The 25720-nt window shown below is 39.9% G+C and overlaps 1 protein-coding gene across 1 annotated transcript; it reads left to right on the top strand.

Moving 5' to 3' along the window:
* The first annotated feature begins 1061 nt into the window (after positions 1-1061).
* TSPAN15 (tetraspanin 15) lies at positions 1062-25165 on the top strand. The gene is made up of 8 exons (XM_081956588.1): positions 1062-1263; positions 11206-11391; positions 14193-14267; positions 16170-16265; positions 17632-17748; positions 21077-21124; positions 22713-22829; positions 23407-25165. The coding sequence occupies exons 1-8, from the start codon at positions 1165-1167 to the stop codon at positions 23560-23562; spliced, it is 894 nt and encodes a 297-aa protein (XP_081812714.1). The 5' UTR covers positions 1062-1164; the 3' UTR covers positions 23563-25165.
* The last annotated feature ends 555 nt before the right edge of the window (positions 25166-25720 follow it).

Raw genomic sequence — 25720 nt, 5'->3', positions numbered from 1 at the left:
CTTGCAAGATTGTTATGAGGCTTATGCTAGACACACTGATAGATAAAGTTGTTGAGATTTGCTTGGAGATGGGACTTCAGTTGTGCTGGTCTTCTCAAGATGATCAGTGTTCTATCCTCAACCTACGACCTGTCAGCCTTGCCTGACAGCTAGCAACAGCCAAGTCATGCCTGATTGGTTAAGCCAGCCAGCGCAGCCTCCCCTCCAGCAGCCTTGCTGCCAACAACACCGACGAGAAGACTGTTTGCTGTTGAGCCGGACCTCCCTGCCACCCCTGCAGTGTCAGTCAGCCACGCTTCCACTGGAGCAAAGAAGATCAAAGTCTCCCTTTTGCTCGAGGGGTCATCCTGCCAAATGGAGGTTGACTCCGGGTCCTCCCGCTCCCTTCTCTCCTGGGCTGATTTCTCCCGCCTCTGCCATGGCATCACTCGTGGCCAGTTGTCACCTCTGCTTCATCCTGAGGAAGTGAACAGGATCCTTGGGAGGCCGATTCCCACCACTTGTGCAGAATTAGATCCCTGCCATTTCTGTTTTGTCTTGGTTGGGTTGAAATGAAGATGAGATCTCTTTGCAGATGGTGGTGGAATGTAGTGTATATTGGAGGTGGTGACCTTTTGAGAGCTGTAGGCAACGAAATTTCATTTTAATGTATTTATTTTAATTAATTAATTAATTTCATTTGTCAATCACTTACAAGATAACAGGTATAAGGATAAACATGAGTATGAATGAAATGGGTATGAGTAAGTGGGGACAGTAGGACAGGTACGCCTGGTGCGCTTATTTGCAGGAGAGGGGTGGATTTTCACTTCCCACAGTACATACTGTACAAATCTTCATTGTTTTTTTTTAAATTTTATTTCTCAACTTTGCACTCCCTTTGGGCCTGGTGGTGCCCTAAGGACCTGCTTAGTCTGCTTAAATGGTCAATTACACTACTGCGCTCAGGGCCTCGTTTCCAGGCGCCGCAAGACACCAGCCCAGCTTTCCAGCCCAAGCAGGGCGCGCCCACCACCACCACCTCCTCCCCGGCAGCTGCTCTGCCGCGCTCGGCCACACAGGCCGGGCTGGCGCAGGGGAGCCTCTTCCAGGAGCCTCCCGCCAGCGTCGCCGCCTTTGGGCTGGCTGGCACGGAGAGCCGCAGGTGGCGGGAGGGCGGAGGCGATGGCGGCGCAGGGGGACTCGGAGCAGGTTCGCTACTGCGCGCACTTCCCCTACCTCTGCCTCAAGTTCACGCTCGTCACTTACTCTACCGTCTTTTGGGTGAGTGCGGAGAAGCGGCGGCCCGGGAGTCGGGAGAGCCGGGACCGGCTGGGAAGCGGACGGAGCCGGAAAGGGTCTCGCGGGGAGTCTCCGGCCGCTGCGCTCGCCTCGCCCGCCGGCCCCCGAAGTGAGCGAGGGATGCTTTGGGGAAAGGCCGAGGGCCACACACAGAGAGGTGGCTCTTTTCGGTGAGGCGGAGGCTTTCCCGCGGCTTGTCCGGGTGGAAGAGGGGCTGGAAAGGCTTGGGGAGTTCGCCGGCGGCGAAGGCGAGTTTCCGCGCAGTGCGGAAGGGGAGGCCGGGCACGGCTCGGTCTCCGCTGGAGATCCCGGTCGGAGACGCCCGGTCGGGGGTTGGAAAGCGCCACCACGTCACTGCCATTAGAGGAGAGACGGCCGTTCAAACTGGGAGGCTGAAGCAAGGGTGCAGTTCGGCTCCTGTGGGGCACTTCGCGGGGAGGCTTTCTCGGGACGGGGGCGGCCCTTGTCAGGAGCCCCCGTTCTTTTCCCCAAAGGGAATTCTTTGGGTTTCTTCCACTGCTTTGTTTTTGATTTTTTTATTTATTGTCCGTCGTGTGTTTTAAGCACTTTTAGTTTCATCTTTTAGTTTCAGACACACACCCCGGTTATATTTGCTTTGTGTTGGTTAATGAAGAGGGGTTCTGAATTGAAATGCTGGTGCACTGTCATTTAATTGACTTAAACATTTATTTGTTTGTTTGTTTGTTTATTTAGTAGTTAGTTAGTTAGTTAGTTAGTTGCTTGCTTAGTTTGTCAAACAGGTAAAAGATAACAGGTATAAGTATAAACATTAGCATGAACACTGTAGTTATTTTTCTTTATGGTCAAATACAGGAACAGGTGCTCCAGACAAGTTATCAATCAGATTTTACTCTCAGGGAGAAATGAGGAGCATCAATGTCCTGCTTGGAGCTACTCATTTTTTTAAAAAAATGTGTTTATTTAAAAAGAACTACAGCCTTTATGTTTTGTACAATCTAAGGTGGTGTGTCTTTCAGATGGCTAATTTGAAAAGAGGGGTCATTGTTTTAAAAAATTAAGTAAATCAAATTAGGCATACTTTTAAAATAATGTTAAAATAAAAGAATAGATTGTTAATTTGTAATTTATGTTATGATAAATAATAAAAATATAGTATGTGTATGTATGTGCATTTATGTATGTATGTGTGTGTATGTATACACAAACACACATAATACATACATACATAAATACATAAATACATTATATATATATATATATATATATATATATATATATATATATGTATATATATATGTATGTATGTATATATATTCGAATCCCTAATACTGCGTAAATGAAGTGAGCTCCTGTTACTTGTCCCAGCTTCTGCTAACCTAGCAGTTTGAAAGCACGTAAAAATGCAAGTAGAAAAATAGGAACCTCTGGTGGGAAGGTAACAGTGTTCCATGCACCTTCGGTCTTTAGTCATGCCGTCCACATGACCACGCAGATCTCTTCGGACACCGCTGGCTCTTTGGCTCTGAAATGGAAAATATATCTTTTGGCGAATGTACCTTGAGTAGCAGGTCGCAGCAGTGGGCAACAAGGGTCTTTGCTCAATGCCAGCTGCTCCCATTCCTGGATGGGGAGTTTCTATTTGCTGTCACTCATTAGTAATCCATCATTTGGAGAACCACATTGTCTTCTACATGAAGCTGCCTTTGGAAAGCATTTGGATGCTTCAGTTGGTACAGAATGCAGCAGGTGGATGCACCTTTGTCCACCTTTGTAGGACCAGTGCTTAGTGATCTTAGTAAGCTTCCAGGTACAATTCAGAGTGCTGATTGTCATCTATGAAAGTCTATACATGGAATAAGACTAGGTCATTTGTGGGACCACCTCTCTTCGGTGGCATCTGCCTGTCCCACATGGATGGGCAAGGTTGGGGGTCACTTCCCTGGAGCAAGGTCATCTGGCAGGACCCAGGAGGTCTGCCTTTTCCTTTATCCCTCTGAAATTATCTCCCCCCACTTCCCTGATCCATGGTTTGCCTTTAGAAAGGGGCAAAATTATGGTTGTCTCACAGGCATTGGGGCAGGTTCATTGGAGTTCCCACCTAGAGGATGTAACCGAAATGTGATATATGGTTGTTTATTAATATTTATTTTTATTATTTTGTGATTTCTTTTGTTTTCTTGCCCAGAGTCACAATCTTTCGAGTTGGACAGCCATATAAATTTCAGAGATATATAAACGGAGAGACAAATGTAAAATGTGGAACAATTAGTCATGTAGATCCTTTGATGTTTACACTACATCATAAAATATATTATTACTTCGTTTGGGTTTAATACTCTTTTTTCCCCTCTCCTATTTTATTTTCCTTGAGCTGAATGTAGATACATTTTGGGGGGAACAATTCGTGGGCTAGTCCACTTTGCACATTACTGATGTCATTGAAATAAACAAGTAAACAAATACTTATGTATAAAATCTATTGTTGATAAAGAGTTCTTATTGTGATTGTAAACTCCTAAGCTCTTGGGTGATGAGAAATACAGTTCAAGTGTCATTACTTCCACATTCTTTTTCCTCTGTGTAATGCCATACTTCCCAATATAGTTACAATTTATAGCTGTTTAAATGCATTTTGCACAATTGTAATGAAATTATTGTGCATTTTTTATTAATTAACCATCTAATACAGATAATATTAACTGTGCATATAATAACTGTGTAAAGGTAAAGGTTTCCCTCGCATATACACTATATTGCCAAAAGTATTCGCTCACCCATCCACATAATCAGAATCAGTTGTGAGCAAATACTTTTGGCAATATAGTGTATGTGCTATTTGTTCCCGACTCTAGGGGGCAATGCTCATCTCCGTTTCAAAGCTGAAGAGCCAGCACTGTCTGAAGACGTCTTCGTGGTCATGTGGCCGGCATGACTAAACACCAAAGGCGCACGGAACACTTCCCACCAAAGATGGTCTCTATTTTTCTACTTGCATTTATACATGCTTTCGAACTGCTAGGTTGGCAGAAGCTGGGACAAGTAGTGGGAACTCACTCTGTTATGGGGCACAAGGGATTCAAATCGCTGAAATGCCGACCTTTCTGATTCACAAGCTCAGCATCTTAGCCACTGAGCCACCGAGTCCCTGTGTAGATATTATTAAAACATAGCTGACAGTGGATTGAGTGTTTTTGGCTAGATAAATCGTGATTTGTGGAGTAGTTAATGAAACTAAACTATGTCTGCTTCTTATGTTGATCAGTCAACACTGACTCCTGAGGATTACAGAGATTAGTCCATGCATTTATTTTATTTTATTGACATTTTCAGGAGCAATACTAGCATGTTCTTCTTAGGGCTAAGGGTGTAGCTGACCTAGATGAAGGATTAGAATGCACAGTTTTTCCAGCTTGTAAATTGCAATGTAACACCCCTTTTCTTTTTAGATAATTTTTTTCTTAAATGCTTTGCTCTCAGATCCCTCCTGTTTTTAAAATTTTTGGAGGACTCCAAAGAGCTTTTATTTGTATAAATTATGTTTACTGATATTTATTGTATTAAAATTAGAAGTGGTGCTTTCATGTAAGTTTACTGACTCATGAACAATTGCAATACTTTTCATGAACAAATTATTTTTAATAAATAAAAACATAATGTGAAGTTACATTGTTATACATTTTTGCCAATATCTTCAATATCTGGCAAATAATTTCGATTTCATGGACCTCTCAGAGGGTCTTGGAAGATTCCCAGGTCTCCTCTAACAACTCTTTAAGAAACTTACTCCTTCAGAGTAAGATCTTAAAGCTTGTTTGTAAAAAGTAAACCTGCTAATTTTTTCAAAGCCAGGTCTGATGTGTCAATCTCCTGTGTAGTAAAGTTGTTAAACTACATTTTCAGATGAATCAGGGAAGTGTTATTTCTGTAGTCAATCAAGTTTATGGTGGGGAAAAATTATGTTTATGAATATAACCCTCATTTCAAGATCTAAATATCAGAATTATAAAGTTGGGACTATTGTACATGAACTCATTCCATATTTACATCAATATAGAATTTTAAAAGGCACTTTAATTGAAAGAAAAACTCCTGACCATATGAAACAGAACATGTTTTAAATGTATTTTTAAGAAATACACTTTTCAACCACTATTCTTGATACTAGCAAAAGTATACTAATTGGCAAAAGAAGTGCCTTGAAGGTTTATAAATAGGATATTATATTCAAAAAACGTTTAGTTGCTTTATGCCCCTTCACAAAATCATAATAGGTACTTACAAACTTTTAAAAAATAATTAAGAATGTTCATTTGCAGAGAGATTACATATTTTTATACCTGAACAACAGTGGTGAAAGTCAATTTTTTTTACTACCGGTTCTGTGGGTGTAGCTTGGTGGGCGTGGCAAGGGAAGGATACTGCAAAATCTCCATTCCCACCCCATTCTGGGGCCAGCCAGAGATGGTATTTGCCGGTTCTCTGAACTACTCAAAATTTCTGCTACGGGTTCTCCAGAACCTGTCAGAACCTGCTGAATTTCACCCTGCTAAAGCAACCATAGTAGTTTATTAAGCTTGTAGGCTGCCAATTCTTAATGACAACCGGGTAGAAAACAAGAAGAAATACATTACTTTTGTTCTTCAAAAAAATAAATAAATAGAATAGCTGAAGTAGTTTTAAAATGGTGTGTTGGTAATGGAAATTCTGGAATTCTACAATAAATTAATTAGAAAACAACATTTCAATACCATTGGGAATTGTAATTCATGCTTTTCCTAATGAAAATACACCCACTGTTCTGAATTCAATGTAGAACTGTATGAGCAGCATGAAAAATTAATTGAAATTTGCTTTCCTCTCCGAATAAAGAAGTTAAAAGCCTTTCATCTCTTCCCATTGGAATACCAGTTTGAATTAGAACCCTTTCATTATTGAAAACAAAAAAAGATTGTAGCAAGTCTTGAAAGCAGCATATGTAACTAACTCTGCATTAATGTGGAAACATGATTGATAACACCCTGGCATTATTTCTTGATATCTTGAATTGTTCTGGAGTCTTTAATCTCTTTGAAAGTGAGACATGGACATAAATTCTTCCATATATCTTTTCTTGAAATATTTTCCTTTAAGTTTTGTTTTCTGTGCTATTAAAGGAAATTTCTTTGTTCTGCACAGGTTATTTATTTATCTAACTTCAAAAAATGTTAAACCCACCCAGCTTATAAGAATCTATATAAAGGTGAAGGTTCCCCTCACACATACGTGCTAGTCATTCCCGCCTCTAGGGAGCGGTGCTCCCTTCCGTTTCAAAGCCGAAGAGCCACCGCTGTCCAAAGGCATCTCTGTGGTCATATGGCCAGCATGACTAGATGCTGAAGGCGCATGGAACGCTGTTACCTTCCCACCAAAGGTGGTTCCTATTTTTCTACTTGCATTTTTACATGCTTTTGAATTGCTAGGTTGGCAGAAGCTGGGACAAGTAACGGGAGCTCATTCTGTTACACGGCGCTAGGGATACAGCAAGTTAAAATGATAAATGCAGCAATACAATAAATGAAAATGATAAAAACCAACTGTAGTATACATTGTTTCTCAAAATGAACCACTCCTTAAACATATATTGTAAACATGTTATGCTTTCCGTTCTGTGCTGTCTTCTTGTTCATTGAGCATTTATAGAAACCTGTTTTTTTCATTATTCTATGATTCTCAGTTCCAAAAAAGGAGAATATTTGTTGCTCGGTTGAAATAAATTCTAGGTAGTCTCAGTGCTAGTAAGGATTGGGGTTTGCTCCCAATTTACATGCTTAAGGCACTTGTAAAAAGTCTACATGCTTTCTTGAATCTCATATTTCATTTTTTTTTCTTGGGTAAACATGTATTGATTTACTTTGTTCCTTACTATATTATCTAACTGGCTGAAGAGTAGTTGGATGAGTGCTTCTTGATTTTAAACTACTTAACAACATGTTAAATTACCTGTGTAGTGTTTGTAAAAGGAAGAATAAGTAATTATTGCATTTTTGTTTGTTTAAGAGCCCTCCATTGATTTCGCAGTTTATTAACGAAATAAACGTTACTGGTTAAACTGGTTCACCCTTCCAGTGACATTTCCAGATTTTACAGACCCAGGTGGTATCCTTCTGTCTAGGATTGTGTCAGAGTATATATTTCCAGTATTAGGCTAAATTATTTGAAAAGCCTAAATTTTTCTTTTCTCTTGCACACTTGCATGTGTCTTTTCAATGATCTCATGTTTCTTTTGATACAGAATGCAGCAAATGCAACCTCTGTTCCCATCAGAGTCAATAGCAATAACATGGAATTTCCTCTTTGGATTTCCACATTCCTCTTGAATTCTGTTCAATTGCTGAATTCATTGTTGAATTTGAGTTTGGGAATGAGATGAGCTCTACTTTGAAAAAACCAGTCTGGTCAATAGTTCTGTGAGCCAGCTGCCAGTAATTGCTTTGTGATCTAGTCACATTCCTCACAATTCAAACTTTCCTCTGATCCTTTATCATTCACTATTAGAGGATCTGTGTTTGCAAATTAAATTAGGAATCATAGTTAATAAGGTAGTGCAGAGTGGATCTAATTTTTAAATCATGAGATATAGCAGGGGTGTCCAAACTTGGGAACTTTAAGACTTGTGGACTTCAACTCCCAGAATTCCCCAGCCAGCCAAGGCTGGGGAATTCTGGGAGTTGAAGTCCACAAGTCTTAAAGTTCCCAAGTTTGGACACCCCTGAGATATAGTATAGATCAGATGAAATCTAAGTGTTTTTGATCAGAAATAAATGGAAAGAAAATGAGGGTTTTGTGAAAACTATAAAGTACACAATATATAAAAATGCGTATTTACTATAGAATACATTTCATTCCTGGTAATCTCTTAACAATAGAAATTACTCTACAGTAGGATATCAAATAACAATTACTTAAACATAGGTGGAAGAGTTGCTTTATGCTCTTTCAAGAAATATTCCTTGCCAACATATTTCCTTTCTTTGGATCTATTCCCTCTTATTTTCAGTTGGGTAAGTCTGCTAAGCTTTTCTCCTCTTTACATAAATCAAAATTTGTAGAAACATGGAGTCTTCCTAGCATAGCATGATTCCTCTAGATAGAAACTAAGCTAGACTGATACCTGTTTGCATAAGTATATACTAGGGAGCATGAGGTCATAACATGAGTCAGATCTCTCTCAGCTGAGGTGCAACTGTAATGCCCCTTACTGATCAGCTGACTCACTTGGCATGGGTGTCACACTTCGTCCCAGCTCCGTCTTGCTTAATTAACAAGGTGTGTTGAAAATAAGTAAAACCATTTCTAGAAAGAGTGCAGAGAGGAGCAACCAAGATGATGAGGGAACTGAATGCTAAAACGTGAAGAACGGCTGCAGGAACTGGATATGTCTAGTTTAATGAAAGGAAGGACTAGGGGATACATCATAGCAGTGTTCCAATATCTCTGGGGCTGCCACGAAGAGGAAATCAAGCTATTCTCCAAAGCGCCTGAGGGCAGAACAAGACATAATGGGTAGAAACTAATCAAGGAGAGAGCAACTTAGAACTAAGGAGAAATTTCCTGATAGTTAGAACAATTAATCAGTGGAACAACTTGCCTCCAGAAGTTGTGAATGCTCCAACACTGGAAGTTTTTAAGAAGATGTTGGACATCCATTGTCTGAAGTGGTGTAGGTTTTCTGCCTAAGCAGGGGGTTGGACTAGAAGACCTCCAAGGTCCCTTCCAACTCTGTTATTCTATTCTATAAGTAGTAAGTGTCCATGCAAAAGTTGTGTTGCCACTGTGTAGTCCAGGTAGTCATTAGAGTGGATGCCAGACTACAGGTAATCCTTGACTTACAACCACAACTGAGTCGAAAATTTATCTTACTATGCAAGGCTATTGTTAAGTGAATTTTGCCCCATTTTATTATCTTTCTTGCCAGAGTTGTTAAATGAATCACTGCAGTTTTTAAGTGAGTAACGGGTATTGTTCTGACCCTCCCTCTTCGTACACCAAAGCACTCCAAGACAAGAATACTGCTCGACGATTTATTCACAGTAAATTAACACACTGACTAGACCTAGGCAGCAATCCAGACTTCCAAGATAAGACACAGGCATGAGAATGCTTGTCCAGCATTGGTAGATAAGTTGAACTCTGCAACCACCCTCCAGGAAAGTCCCTCCTTAAATACTATCTTGAGAGGAGCCTAATTACAACCACCTGGATCCAATTATCTTCTGTATCTGTGTAGTTGTTTTCTACGTCTATCAGCCCTTCGTTGCCGAGCATCCAAGACCAACTCCCTTGTCTCCTCCCTACTGTTCCAAGGCATGACGTCAGGAGCACACTCATTTTGGCTTTCACCGCTGCTCCATGCCTCAGGCGCCTCCTGGTGGCCAACCAGCCTCTCTGAGCCCTGCTCAGAGTCGGAACCCTGTCCAGGGTCCTCCACATCTTCCAGAGCCGACTCAGAAGGCCCCTCATTGTTGGAGTCTGGTTGCAGCTCCAATGGCTCTTGCTGGGCCACAACAGGGTATTAAGTAAATCTGACTACTCTTCGCTTGTCAGAAGGTTGTAATGATGATCACATGAACCCAGGACACAGCAATGGTCATAAATACATGCCAGTTGCCAAGTATCTTAATGTTAATCATGTGACCATGGGGATGCTACAATGGCCATAAGTGTGAAAAATGGTCATGTCACTTTTTCAGTGCCACGGTAACTTCGAATGGTCACTAAACCAATGGTGGTAAGTTGAGGACTGCCTGTATCACCACATTCTGGATCCCAATATCCAAGCCTGGAAACACGAAATCAGGACTGGGTAAAAAAGGCCACAATGGAGAGAGTAGGGGATACTTGTCATCTTAAACAATCTCCAAAATGCTTGCTTGAAGTTTGCGTCATGCACAAAGAATCAAGACCACATGTTAAGTTCTAGTTAAGAAGATTTACTGCTCATGCTTATATGCACGAATCTAGTCAACTAACAGCCAGCACTAAATTGACACTAGATAACAGTCAGTGGAATTCAAGGGGGAACTGGACTTGGATCACTTGTGACGACGCAAAGACTCCAGACTGATTCCTCTCTTGACTCCCCCCTCAGGTTCTGCCTCTTCTATAATTTGTTTTTCAAAGTTGAGGGTGGGGTGATTTGGTTTTTTTGGCAGAAATCTGAGGGAAATTGATGAGTGCTCCTTATTCCCAGCTGGCCAGGAATGGTGAGTTCTGACTGGCAGTTAGTTCCTTTTGAGCAGGGGTCCTCAAACTACAGCCTGGGGGCCCAGATACGGCCCGACAAAGCCATTAATCCAGCCCGCGAGGGGGCCACAAGGCTGCCCTACCCACTGACCTCCACCCACCTTCTGGAGGCCGAGGAGGACAAACATGGGACCGTTTTTGGCCTCTCCATCCCGGAGGGAGGGAGGGAGGGAGGGAGAGAGAGAGAGAGAGAGACAGACAGACGTACCCCTCCCCCCGCCAAGGCAGCCGCATGCCTTCACTAACCTGCTTTCCGCCCCCAGGAGCATAACAAAGTTTAATTTGTGTGTATTGTTTAATGGACTGCTAAATTGGCCATTCCCACTCAGTCACATGACCACCTAGTCACACCTACCCAATCACATGACCACCTAGCCATGCTGACTCAGTCACATGACCACCTAGCCACACTCACACAGCCAGTCCGGCCCCCCAACAATGAGGGACCATGAATCGGCCCCCTGTTTAAAGAGTTTGAGGACCCCTGCTTTTGAGCGTTGCAGGCTTGCAAAAAGTAAAAGTAAATTAACCTATTCCAATTGCATTCTTTGGATTAGTGATGCTTATCAAATGTCCTGTACTTAGTTATCAATGAAATGCACAGAATTTGTAATTTGTAAGCATATGGCATTCCCCCCCCCTTTTTTTTTTCTGTTGCAGTTGCTAGGGGTGTTTGTCTTAGCTGTAGGCATTTATGCAGAAGTGGAAAGACAGAAATATAAAACCCTTGAAAGTGCCTTCTTAGCTCCAGCAATCATCCTGATTCTCTTGGGCATCGTAATGTTCCTTGTGTCCTTCCTTGGAGTATTGGCTTCTCTGAGGGACAATTTATGCCTTCTTCAAGCTGTAAGTACTTTTATTTAAGTAGAAGTCTATTTTCCTTGACCCTTGCAAAACTCTTTCATTTTCCTGTCTGTAAACAGTTTTAAGAAAACTTGTCTAATAACTTCCTTCAGAAAATAGAAGGAAGAAAATAGAAAATTAACTGTCAATAAAGCAGTTTATTGCTTTATGATAGGGATCTGGGAAAAATGCTTTTAAAAGAGTTAAACGGAAGTACAAAAGTAAGATTCATTTAAGAAATATCAGGCCTTTAAAGGCCTTTATTCTTAATTAATATTTAACCCACATTTAATCAGCTTCCCTCCTGTGCGTCCTGCTCCTTTTCCGCCTGTCTTTTAATTCATATTGCTGTATTTTCATTGTTTATTTTATTGTGTCATTGTTTTACTATTGTTATGTGTACATTTTTATAATGTTATGTTTTTGCTGTTGTAAGCCACTCAGATTAGCCCCACAGCGAGATGCGTGGCAAATAAATTTAATAAATAGATAAATATGCTTGCATAATGTAATATATAAAAAAAAACAAAGTTAAGATCATTTCAAAACACTACACATCTAGACTCTAGATAAACATCTTTCTTAGAAATTAAGCAAATCTGAGCAAGTCTTTTATTCTTTCATGCTAGAATGTTGTTCACTTCCTTAACAAGACTAATTATTTTGATGTAAATTATTTGTTTTCATATTGATAATTTAAATTTAAATGAAATATATTTGAATTTAATTATGTTATAGTGCCAATTAACCCTTTTGACTAGAACTATTATTAACATTTTGTTAGCCTAGTGGCTGAGATCAGAGTTGGAATTGAACAAGTGTAATAGTAACCTTATTATCTAAATTGCATGATGATGATTTTTAAAGTTCAGAAATTTCTTTCAATAAAGATAGTTTGAAATGGAAATTATAGGATGAAAATTTGTTGTTTCAAGGCATAAGGAAAAACTTGATTAGTACCCTGAAACCTTTGACCTGTGGAGACAAATTTATGGTGACATTTGCAATCTTATACATATTGTAATCAGGCACGTTTGTAAACAAGTAGTACAAACCTGTGAAAGTCTGTTGTACATAATTAGATTTTAATTAGTCTAAAAATTAAATTTGTCATAGTTTTGAGAATATGCAATTATTGTCAAACATACCTATTTTTTTTTGAGGCATTAGAGTTTAGAATCTGAAAAAAAACAATTGAGCAGAGAATTTGATGGAAAAGTTGAAGGAAACTGATGTTATTACTCATCCCCTGCTTTTCATCAGCCTTAGTGTTTTACCACATAAGAGTAATAAAAACTCTGTAAAGGAATTACGGTACAAATCATCCTTATTAAAAAAAATAATCAAATATTCCGCTCCTCTATGTTTCCAACATAATGCCACTTCCTGTAGTTTATTTCTTGATCAAGGGCTTTTCCCAATCTTTGTTGTTTTGCTGTTTGTTTCCAAATATATTTTACCTTGAGTGACTGACAGGACATGGCTGTTTTCTTTAGAATCCTTCAAAGTACAATCGTTTCATTGCTAGGTCATTAAAAAAAAAACCCCAAGGAAAACCCATCTTTTCAGGAAATGCAAGAACAGAATGTCCTGTGGTGGTTGCTTTTTTTAAAAAAAATATTCATCCAGTCTGGTTTTGAGAGGACTATTGTTGGCAAATTGAGATAAGGAGGACAAAGGGTTTCGGCTTAATAAATATAGTTTGTACACTTTGTGTATATATTCAGAGCTGCTGTGCTAGACAGGAAAACTGTCAGGACTAGCAAAAACTTTTTATAAATAAGAGGACGGTCCTTCGAAGAAGCTGTTGAGAATTGCACACAAATAAGAGGAACAGCAGTGACATTTCCTTGCAAGCAAGAAATGAAGGTAGTCTTTGACTTATGACCACAGTTGGGGCCAGAACATCTGTCACTAATTGCTATGGTCATTCAGTGAGTCATACATGTACCATTGCAGCATTGCCAGTTGCAGTTTAATTTAACCCTTGTATTTGTTGAATTGTCCTGCGGCACGTTATCTCACTTTGCCTGGAGCAGCGTGTCTCTCTATGGGATTAGGGAGAGTGAGGAAAAGGTAACTTTTCTCCCGATGCCTTCTCAACTGAATAAATTAGATTAAAAATCTTCCGTAAAGCATGGCTAAGGACTAGGGCTGTTGCCAAGGTTTGGTCAAAAAAGTCAAAATGGTGGCTGCAATGGTGCAATCAAAGCTGTACCTGACTCACACAAACACATATGATGAACATAGAAACCATGTAGAGCAGTGGTATCAAACTTGATTTCATTGAGGGCAGCATCATAGTTGTGTTTGACCTTGGGGGGACGGGGTGGACATGGCCAGCTCAGCAACACTCATGTCGGGAGTGTCTCTGATGTCCCGAGCGCTCTGTCAGTGAAAGCAGGCTCCCAAGCTCCATTTTTGGCTGCGACGGCCAGCAGAAAAAATGGCCCTCCCAACCTCAGTTTTCACTAGCAGAGGCACCACGGGCTGGTCCTTCAGTGTTTGCAGGGTGGCCCTGTGGGCAAGATCCAAGCACCCCATGGACCGGATGTGGCCTGCAGGCCTTGACGCTCCTGATGTAGAGCTTCAACCATACATTGCAGCCATCAGCCTATCTTTTTTGACCATACCCTGCAGATATTCTTGGTGAGAACTCAAATACACTAAACCCATCTCCAATTGTTCTGAAAGTTATTCTAATTAAATATTGTAAAAGTAAACATTCATCATTTCAAAACGAAGGCTTTTTGGTTGTACAAGTTTTATATAACATTTTTTTAAAAAAAATCTTTCTTTTGCAGTTCATGTACATTTTGGGCTGTTGTTTGCTCATTGAACTAATTGGTGGAGTTACAGCCTTAATTTTCCGAAATAAGGTAAGAAAATGGTTTGCCAAATTAACCACTTTAAAGTTAGGTTAAAAAAGAATCTGGATTCTGCATGACTTATATATTAACAATATTAATTAAATTGCATGTGTGTATATTATTAACAAAAATATTGTGAGAAATGTCTGCAGTGAAGACCAATTTAGTTTAAATTAAATTTAAATTGTAATTAAAATGTACTTAATTTAAAAACTAAGTGGCTGAAGTAATATGATATGTAGTGTCAATTATACTTAGCTCTGAGGAAGCAACTCATAAACTGCATTTTGACAACTTTTATTCTGCAAATCAAGCAATTAATCCCCCCCCCCCAATTTTGTACAATTTATTCTGCAGTGTTTATTACTTTTCATTTGACTTTATCCCAGCTGGACTAGTTTTCATTAATTTTTCTGGCTTTCAGAAGATATTTTTAACTTCCTTGATAACCATGAAGTCTAAAAAAATTAATTTCTTTGGAAGTTGGAGCCAGCATCAAATACTGTATCCTGTGTGCCTTCCTGCCATAACAGAATGCAAGCATCTGTTTAAACTCATTTGGCATTATAGAATTGGCTTTTTCTCTTGCATAATCTTTAACTCCTTAGAATATTCTCACTCTGGAAACTTTGAGCTTTGAAAATTATTCTTATATAATTGATCGTATTTTCATGTATTAAAATAGTGATGGATCTGTTGCATCAGTGAAATATTGATGATTGGGCATCATAAATGTGTCTTTTCCCTAATATAGTTTTTAAAAGGCTGGCAGCTTTCAAACTTAAAATTAACAACTGAAACCTCTGATAATGAGCCCAAAACTGAAATCAGTTTTATATGTGCCACTAGGAAGCCTCTAAAGATTTACATTGCTTTAAAAGATTTAGGCAGGTAAAGGTCTGTATGTTGCCCATGGTATTTCATTATACTTCAGGGGCTTTTCTGATGTAATATGTGTTGCAATAATATAGAAACAATAGGGGTCAAGGACATATTGTCATATCACCATGCCCCCTTCTCTGCAGGCCCCCCACTCCCACAGCAGCTAATTCACCAAGAGCGTTTATGCTTGGTGGGCCCTCCACCTGCACTCCTCCCCTGGCAATAGCCAACCAATGCTCCTGTCCCGCCTCCTTCTCCTGGATGATTCGCTGAGGGACATTTGTCCCCAGGCAATTTGCTGTGCGGGACACTTAAATGCTACTCCCGGTGGACCTTTAAAGCGGCAAAAAGGGACTGGAAGCAGGATAACACCCTCCCACCTAACCTGACACTTTGGGAATTGAAGAATAAAGCCGAATCAGAATATTATAAGATCTGGGATAAATTTTATCGATGGTTCAAACAAAAAAGGAAATACCTCAAATAAGCAATGATTAAGATTTATAGAGTGGAGATTAGAATTATGCATGAAACTATAATAGTGAAAATGTATAAGATAAAAACAAAGCAACATGGTTGGAAATACGATATTTTTAGATTTGTAAACACTGAATAGACCAATTGTAAATAAGCATGGGAGTTATAATGTATATATCTTAGTATGTATAGCAAAGACTTTGCCAGGACGTTTACACTGTGTCCAGTGTTTTAATTTGTGTTCAATAAAAAACTTTTTACATACATGCATACAGACAGACATAAAAAGGATGTCTCGGGAGAGACACGAAAACTGGTGTTTGGGGAGGGCAAATGATGAAAACAAGGTTGTGCTGTTGCACTGTAAGCTCCACCCCTTTTGTACCTGCATTGTTATATCACACATAGGAAAAGGATGGAGCTTGTGTTATTTTGATGAAAAAGTACGATTTTATAGATGTCTCCAAGAAGCTTTTTGTCAACTATTGTGCTCAGCTTTATATGAATGTATGTGGACTCTCATTTTTCTTTCACGTCTTTTCCCCTTCAAAGACAATTGAGTTTTTAAATGAAAATATCAGGAGAGGAATTCAGAATTACTACGATGACTTGGACTTCAAGAACATTATGGATTTTGTTCAAAAGGAGGTTTGTTTTTCAGTATTGACTCAATCGTGCCCAAACTGCTGTAGATTCATTAATATTCTAGCAGTTCACATTATTTTCTTCCCCTGCAGCGCCTTAAAAATTGCCAGAACTTCAGGAGAGACATGCTAGATTTTTGTGTTTCTTTAGGAGAGCTTGTGAGACGTTGGTGATTTCGCACGAAGTCTCAAAAATGATTTCAGATTAAAAATAAATTGTATTTTGGCGTACATTCAGAAAAATAAAATTTATTTGATAGTCAAATATTTAAAAGCTTTTGTGGAAATCTGCCAGAACTGCAGTGCATTTCTGCTGCTTCCATGAGCAACTTCCATTGAACATAATAAAATTGATGGGTGACATCAAGTTGATTACAAACAAAAGCCATCTATCAGCAGAAAGAGAAAGAAAAATTACTTTCTCCAGTTCGTTCCTTCCATCATGATAATCTCTATTAGTTTATGTTAGATTTAACTCACATATATACAGTATCATATTTCATCTCTGATGTATAACATCAGTTATAAAACTTGGATGCTTGTGTGGCTTTCTTCATTGCAATATATACTTTATGTTTAACTATATATAGCTTTCCTACTTTTTGATAACTCTAGTCTCTAGCTAAATAGAGAAAATTAGCCTTTCTAGTGCCACTGTTCTAGAAATAGTGGATGGTCTGCGGAGTCCTTTCTCAGATAGGGTAAGAAAAGAGCTAACTGGGAATTTCCATTCTCTGTTTCAACACAATACTGTAGCAATAATATATTAGATATTAATAAGTCTGTAAAAGTGACACATTAGGGGTGGGCTGCTGGGGGCTCACAGGGATTCAGGAGGACCTCTAGTTAAGATTATGTGCAATTTGGAGAACCCCCAAATCCCCACTTCTGTCTGGCCCCCGTGTTTATGCTAGGATTCAAATATGCATTGGGATTTTCAAAGATTTCATTTTTCTACATTTCTTTATATTTGAACTCGCTGTTATTTTTAAAATTCAAACTAGTGCACATCCTTTTCTTTATGATTAAACAAATGTTGTTCTTGCATACCAGTCAACATGTGTACACAGATATAGGCAACACTCACACACGCACGCACGCACGCACGCACACACTATACTCCTTAATCACCAACTTTCGAAGTATACAATAGATTGGAATTTGAATTAAATCTACTCAGATAAAATCTTAAGACCTTATTTCCTTATAGAATCTTTTCCCAAACTGTGGATTATTGCATATATCACATACTGTATAACCCTTGTTAATATTTTTTTTTTCTTGACTGGATCATGATTTTTAAATGAGGAATATTTATATTCTGCAATGATGCTAAGTATGCTACTTTATAATATCCTTTTCTCTTAAAGTTTAAGTGTTGTGGTGGACAAGATTATAATGACTGGTCAAAAAATCAGTATCATGATTGTTCTGCTCCAGGACCGTCAGCCTGCGGAGTCCCATACTCTTGTTGTGTCTCAAATAAGGTAAAAACAATGCATTATTCTCAATGAATTGGGCAGCTTTTTAAATGCTTGTCACATTGTGTTAAACCAATAGTTTTTCTCTAAAAGATAAGCTTGTCAACAAAAACAATAATCTGTCTGTGGAAACATTCATAATGAAGATGCAGAGAAGAGCAACAAAAATATAAAGGGTCTGGAGGCTAAATGATATGATGAACGATTGCAGGAACTAGGTAATAAGGAGGACTAAGAGAGATATGATAGCAGTCTTCAAGTACTTGAGGGGCTGTCACAGATATGAGCGGGTTGGCTTATTCTCCATGTAAGGCAGGACCCGTGGGCAGGACAAGAAGTAACAGGTACAAGATCATTAAAGAGAGACCCAACCTAGAACTAAGGAGAAATCTCCTGACAGTAACAACAATTAATCAGTGGAATGGTTTACCTCTGGAAATTGTGGGTTCTCCATTACTGGAAGTTTTCAAGAAGAGATTGGACAGCCATCTCTCTGGAACGGTATAGAGCAGTGATGGCTAACTTTTTTGGTGCCAAGTGCCCAAAACATGCACACGAAACCCCAAAATGCAACGCGAGTGCCCCTACGCATGCGCTCTGATCCCATGCATGCACCCCCACCCCCTCGCCCATTTTGGTGCAGGAAGCTTGGTGCAGGAAGCTTTCCAGGCCCAAAACGGGACGGGGGGGGGCTCGTATGGTGCTCCACACCCCATTTTGGCTTCCAGGTTGGTGCAGGAAGCCTTCCAGGCCAAAAATGGGGTGTGGGGGGGCGTGCACACCACCAAAATGCAATGCAAGTGCCCCCCACATCCATGCGAGCGCCCCTGCATGTGTTCTACGCATGCATGGCAGAGACCCGAAGACCAGCTGGCCGGCGGGAGGAGCTCACGCATGCATGGTGGAGCTGGGCTGGGGCAATGTCCGGCATGCCTGCAGAGAGGGCTCTGTGTGCCATAGGTTTGCCATCATGGGGGTAGGATCTCCTGCTTGAGGAAGAAGTTGGACCAAAACACCTTCAAGGTCCTTCCCAACTTTGTTGTTCCATATTCTATGTTCTATCCATCAGTTTGTTTGATGTGATTTGTACATGCCAAGATTGTATATTGAGAATCAGTTTGATATAGGGTAGTATTTAAAAGGCTAGGAAAACGGAAGTTATAATGGGTGACTTTGGGCTGCTCACGCTTTCTTAGGCCAGAGAAGATGATACTGGCAGACTGGTTCCACAAATGTTGCCAAGAAAACTGCATGTAGTTGCCAGAAAACTAGATTGACTTGAAGAACTACAATAAAGATGGTATAAAATAAACAGAAATAAAACATAATTCATGGCTATATGGAAATAGCTTTATGGGTATTAAGAGCATAGACTCAAAATACTTTTCCTAATGAAAATTTGGATAAATTGGATAAATCTAAAAACAAAGTAATTTGCATTAGGCTTTTTTTTTCACTGATAAAGAATTTTTGTATCTTATTAAAAATATTTTGGAAGCCAGTGAAGAGTCAAACTTTTTTCCTTCTACCATGTCATCGAGGCTTATTATATGATGTAACTCTTTTTGTGACAGTCACAAATGCACTATGAAATATGGCTTTTTAAAGGGCATACAATTCTAACAATAAATTCATATCCAGAATATGTATTATTACAGTTCATGAACGGAAGTAAATCTAGGTTCAGTAATGCTAAATTTATAGTAATTTAGCTCTAGCTAATAGTTTTTGGAGGTAAACTATCTGTAATGCTCTGATTCGATTATCAATAAGGAAAAAGTATACACTTTTATCAGATAATACCAAGGCGACTCTGCATTCTCCCTTTCCTTCGCCCCTCCTCCCTTCAAAAGCTGTGAGGCGCTTTCTTAGCGCCGGTTGCCCAGCTGGCACGGCCCCGCCGCACACCTCCTCCTCCTCCTCCTCTTCACTCCCCAAAGGCTCTTCTCCTCCTTCCCGGAGCTCAGCGGGAGCCAGGCACAAGGGATGGGAGGCTTGCTTTTGAAACCACACCCTGGAAAACTTCGCTGGGAAGAGAGGCGGGGAACCAGTGGGGGGGGGATGCCCTGGAATGTCCCCGTGCTTTGCTGGTGGCCACGCCTTCTAAACAAGTTAGTGGAGGCCCTAGGAGGCCAGCTGCGCAAGCTACCGCCCACGAGCAGTAACAGAATGGGCGGGGGAAGCGAGCAAGGGGCGGGGGAAGTGAGCGAGGGGCGGGGCAGGCGCTCTGTGAGGACCAGGTTCTAACCGGTACGGTAGATTTGTGGAACCTCTTCTACCGAACCGGTTAGAACCGGCAGGAACCCACCCCTGGTACTGTAGTAGAAACTATAAAATCACATTTAAGCTTGTAAACCAAAAGATTTTTGTCTCATTCATAACAAAGTAATATGGTCTAGGAAAAAATATTTAAATTTATATATATTCATTATAATTTAAATTTATAAATTTATAATGACTATATATAAATAAATTGGACAAGCATCTTTTTTGGTACAAGTATGATTACTTGGAAAAAAGGATTATTCGGGTACGAAGCAATTGAAATGGGTGGAAATTGTGTTTTTTAATTGATTCCCTTATTTCGGAGGGGTTAGTATTCAGAGTATGATCCCAGTGAATTTGTAACTTTCTTTGTTCAACTCGTGTTATTGAATGCTCTTGTTCAAGACATATATATATATATATATGAGATAACAAATCTTGAATTTTCAGAGGTATTTGGGGAAAGATTCATGGCTTAAATCTTTCATAAGCTGTTTTCAAGAGAAATAGTGGTCTAATGAAACCAAGTTTGTGGAGGAAAATGGTTGAATGACCAAAAATATTCAGTAAATCAACAAACTGAAATCTATATTTAAACAAATATTATAGATGTCAAAGTCATGTATAGAAGCTTGAGCATTTAGATAGTAATAAATTTTATTCCATTTATAATGAATTCTAATAATTTGGATGCACGGAGGTTCATTTGTGCTCCCAAATACTTCCTCTTGAGATAAACCTATAAACCTAATAATAATATTAAGAAAGCTAATACAATTATTTAAAAAGATATTTAAAAACTTGGCAGAACTAGATAGTGATTTTTCAATTTTTAGTGTTTTTGTTTGCTATTTGAAATGAACAAAAATGTTTTTCATTCTTCATACAAGAATATTTTTTACTCAAACTATAATAATATACATACTGGGTTTTAATTTTTTACTTTAGAAAAAGTAAAAAAATATATGATTATGTTACAATTTTTATATCAAATTCTAAAACAAGCTATGTGAATCTCTTCATGTTACATTATAAGTAAACATGTTTATATGTGTTTTTTTTCCCACAGACAACGGTCATTAATACCATGTGTGGATATAAAATGATTAATGAAGAGGTAGGGAAGTGAAATATTTTATATATATGTTAAATTTAGCATTTTATAGTCAAAACTTTCCCAGAAGTAACACGTGAGAGTTGGACCATAAGGAAGGCTGAGTGCTAAAGAATTAATGCTTTTGAATTGCGGTGTTGGAGAAGATTCTTTGAGAGTCCCATGGACTGCAAGGAGATCAAATCAATCCCAAAGGAAATCAACCCTAAAAGTCCTTTGGAAAGACAGATACTGAAGCTGAAGCTCAGATACTCTGGTCCTACGGTCCATGGGATGTGACGGCAGATAGACCGATAAAACAATTTCATGATAAATACCCTGATAAGCCAAAGGGTCCCCCAGGTGGGGGAGGAGAGGTGGTTAGGGTTTTAATGTTAACCCCCTCTGTTCACCTCATTACAGGACACGAGCTTCTCATGGGGAGGGGGGCAGCCTGTCAGGCCTGGAAGCCATATTTTACATTGGGCCTTCAGGCCTGCCACATTTAATGCTGTGGGAAAATGAGAGGAGGGTTATATGGAGTATGGGAGAGATATAGTCATAATAATATTCCTTTCTCAGAGAGTCAAGGACATTTTCCCCGGCACCTGGAGGGGTGTGACTGGGAGGCATCTCCAGGTGAGACTGTGCTTGATTGACGATGTGATGGCAGGGACTTGGACTTTCACTTGGGTGGGGAAAACCTGGAAGCTTTCAGCTTCGGTTTTTCCCAGATGTGCCAATATGACATCTCCAATAAAATGGAACTTTGAGGAACTTCAAGCCTCAGAGTCTTCTTTCATTAGGGGTGTTACTTGGAACCCTGACATTAAAAGAGAGAACTCATTGCAAAACATAGAAGACAAAAGGGGATGGCAGAGGATGAGATGGTTAGATGGTGCCATTGATGCAGAGAACATGGGTTTGGGCAAACTCAAGGAGAAAGTGGAGAGCAGTGCGGCTGGTCATAGTTGATAGGTTTGCGAGAAATCAGACAGGAGTTAGTGAATGAAGAACAAAATTTAGCACTTATCAATTTGTTGTTTTAAGGAGGGCTAACTTTATGCATTTTTAAAGGGGATCGTTGCCATCCACTACTTTCTTTTGTCTTGTGTTCTTTCTTTTGCTTTGGCAAACACACCCACAGGGAGGGTGCTCCCGAGCTCTGTTTTCACTGGCAGAGGGTTGCAGGAGGTCGTCGCAGCCAAAAATGTAGCTCGGGAACCCGTTTTCGCTGGCAGGGCACTTGTGTCACCCCAGGCACCAACATGAGTGACGTTGAGCTGGCCACACCCACCCTGGCCACACCCACTCTGACCCCCTGAGGTCAAACACAACTCTGATGCAGCCCTCAATGAAATCGAGTTTGACACTCCTGATCTAAATGGTCAAACAGACTTTGGTCATGGGCTCTCCGATATCTCAGCCATGCCAAGCCTTCTCTGGGAAGTCTGCTTGGTAGGAAGCTATTCTTGCCAGTTCACTCCAATAGTGGGTTGTCTGCATGAAATGTGCAAGAGAGAGCTGTAGGCTTTCCAGTTAAGAAAGCGGGGGGAGGGGAAAGCCATTTTCTCTCCCTGCATTAACAAAGTTGCAATTCATTACTTTACAGCGCCTGAGTGTTCAACACATCATTTATATCAGAGGATGTACAAATGCTGTAATCATTTGGTTTATGGACAACTATGCCATCATGGCTGGAATTTTGCTGGGTATATTACTTCCACAGGTAACTCTTTTCATAACGTAAACGGAGCATTGCCCTCCCTCCCTCCTCTGCGTTTGAGTCTAGATCAGGGGTGAAATCTACTTACCTTCACTACCAGTTCGCAAATGTGACCACACGCTCATCCTCCATGCACCTTCCGCCCATGCACGGAGCATCAAAAACGGACATGAAGGCAGGAAATCCTGCTTTCTAGCTAATATAAATCGTGCGTCGCAGCTGATCGTCGGAAATACCAGTTTGCCCAAACCAGTAGATTTTTTTACTACCGGTTTGGGCAAACCGGTCCGAACTGGTAGCATTTCACCCCTGGTCTAGATTCCACCACCTCCTTTTGCCCAGGTTACTCCTGCCTGCTCAGGAATCTCTCCTGATCGTAGGAGAAACAGGTAGAACTCAACAACTCTTACTCAGCATCATTACTACTTTGGGCTTTGCGTAATCTTCATGATGCAGTATCAAAGTTGGGCAAAAATCATGGCCGCTTGCTGTCCTCCGAAAGGCTATTGGATGACAGTGGAGGACAAGAGGAGAAAACAAATAGTCTGGGAACAATTTTGTTTGTTTGTTTGCTTGACAGTTTTTTGGAGTGATGATCACTCTGCTGTACATCACCCGAGTAGAAGACATAATTACTGAACACAAGATGAATGGGGCACTGCTTCAAGCAAGAAGAAGGCAGAGGGATGATGATGAGCCAGCTGGAGCTGGATGCTGTATGTGTTTTCCTGAGTAACATCAGATTGCCCTTCGACCAAGACTAACAGTTAATGTCCTCTTGCACTGTGCCTTGAATGTAAACTTGAATGTACTGTGATTTGTAAGTAATAGATGACAAATGTCCTGATACTTTCCAGACATCATTAACAGAAAATATCTCTAAGTGCTCCTTATTACAGTGGGATTTGTTCCTATGTTGGAATCTCTCTTCTTTTGTGACATCCCAAAAAACCCTAGCCAGTTTCCTGCTGTATGATAATCCAGGAGAGAAATAATAATTTATTCTAAGGTAATTATTATATAGAACCTGACTTTATACTTAATTGATCTACCTAACAGTGTACATAGCAAGATGAAATTATACTTTTTTCTCCTCATAACTGCTAGAATACAGCTAGTCAACTAGTGCAGGAAATGTTTCACAAATCTAGATGTATTGATTACCCACCATAAAATGATTCTGTGCCAGAAGCAACACACACTTCTGTTTTTATGGAAGGATAATATACCCTGTTTCCCTGAAAATAAGACCTCCCCGGATAATAAGCCCAATTGAGCTTCTGAGCACATGCGCTACATGCGATAAAATAAGCCCTTCCCAAAAATATTTAAACGCATACGTGCAGCTCCTCACCATTTCCTCTGATTGCTTGCCACGCAAACAACACGAGGTGAGGTGGTGAGGGGGGGGAAAGGAGGGGGAACATACCCCATGCACCCCACACACCCTTATCTAATGGCCCCTCCCACAACCCTACCCATCCCGCCCCTTCTGTCATGCTAATGGCCACCGCATAAAGAGTGGCAGGCCCAGCGACGCGCCACACGCCCCATTCCTTAACTACCACCGTTTACACCTGTGCTTTCATTGAAAAGCGTCCAGCTGATGAGCAGCGCAACAAAACAGCAGTCATGAGGCGACCACGCTCTCTGCCTCCTGCATCTCAAAAATAATAAAGACCTCCCCAAAAATAAGGCCAAGCACTTATTTCGTGTGTGTGTGTGTGTGTCAAAAGAAATATGACCCCGTCTTATTTTTGGGGAAACACAGTATCTGGTTTCTATGTAGTATTAATTGGGTGAATTCCTGCTTTTCTAAAAACTTGGGCTTGCTGCAGTGTTGTTTTTAAAATGAACGTAATTTTCAAGCTCGTGCAGATTACATAATCACCACTGCAAATCATAATACTGTAATTTTCTGGGAATAATCTAATGTGAAGTCTTGTGTGGGAGTCTAGGTAAACACATTTAACTTTCCAATTGTTTCTGTGTTGATTCCTGGCCAATGAAGTATTTTAAGGAACTTGATTTTCATTCTTGTGCAATCAACTTTTCATGCTGCTTCTAGCAGATAACTGGGAATTTTAGGGGTCTTTGCTGTGCCTTTTGTACGTTCCTGATCTAATCCACTGTGTGATCAGTTAACTAAAAGCTGCTTATTTTGATGCCAATTTTTAAAATTGTTTTTAACTGTATGGAGTTTCATATATTTGATATCCCTAATTAATGTTTTTGTCTTCTGTTTCTAAACAGAATTCAGGGGTGTACAGATGTGCCACTGAAAATTATATTGTTTACATGAAAAATAAAAATTATGGTTTTGTAAAATAAAAAAATAATTTTTGAGTGGGCTTCCTGGCATAAAATGTTTCTGTTCTTTTGAAAAGTTGTGATAATTCTCCTACAAAATGTTAGCCTAGAAATGTTGCATATAGTTGACTAATATCAATAAGACATATATTATTGCAACAGCGTTCCCTAATCAATAGTTAGTTAGTTAATGAGTAAATACATTTTTCTTAGTTTTGACACAAGTATTGCTAACCCTGTGTTCCTCAAGCCATAAAACCAAAAAGGTAACTTGATTAGATGATTAATAATTGGCAAATCAACTGTTAAATATAATATTTATATTCTAATATTTATATTCTAAGTCATAAACTGTTGGAGAGAACAGATTTTGTTCATACTGATCTTTGTGACCAGCTCATTCAAAGAATACCCTTTTCAATTGCTTTATTCTGCAGAGTTGGAAGTGAGCAAAACCCAAGAGGCTAAATTTCAAGTGTAATCTTTGCTCCCCTCCTCTGAGAGTTTGAGTCATGGTGGCACAGTGGTTAGAGAGCAGTACTGCAGGCTATTTCTGCTGCCTGCCGGCTGCCTGCAATTTGGCG

This window comes from Natrix helvetica, assembly GCF_964273705.1.
Source record: "Natrix helvetica genome assembly, chromosome: 5".
In the NCBI taxonomy this organism is placed as follows: domain Eukaryota; kingdom Metazoa; phylum Chordata; class Lepidosauria; order Squamata; family Natricidae; genus Natrix; species Natrix helvetica.
Note: the sequence above shows the minus strand (reverse complement) of the source record. Positions and strands in the feature narration are given on the sequence as shown.

Coding starts and splice junctions, on each gene's coding strand:
- TSPAN15 (XM_081956588.1), top strand. CDS start 1,165: ATGGCGGCGCAGGGGGACTCGGAGCAGGTTCGCTACTGCGCGCACTTC. Junction 11,392..14,192: donor ATTTATGCCTTCTTCAAGCT/GTAAGTACTTTT, acceptor TTTCTTTTGCAG/TTCATGTACATTTTGGGCTG. Junction 17,749..21,076: donor CTTGTTGTGTCTCAAATAAG/GTAAAAACAATG, acceptor TTTTTCCCACAG/ACAACGGTCATTAATACCAT.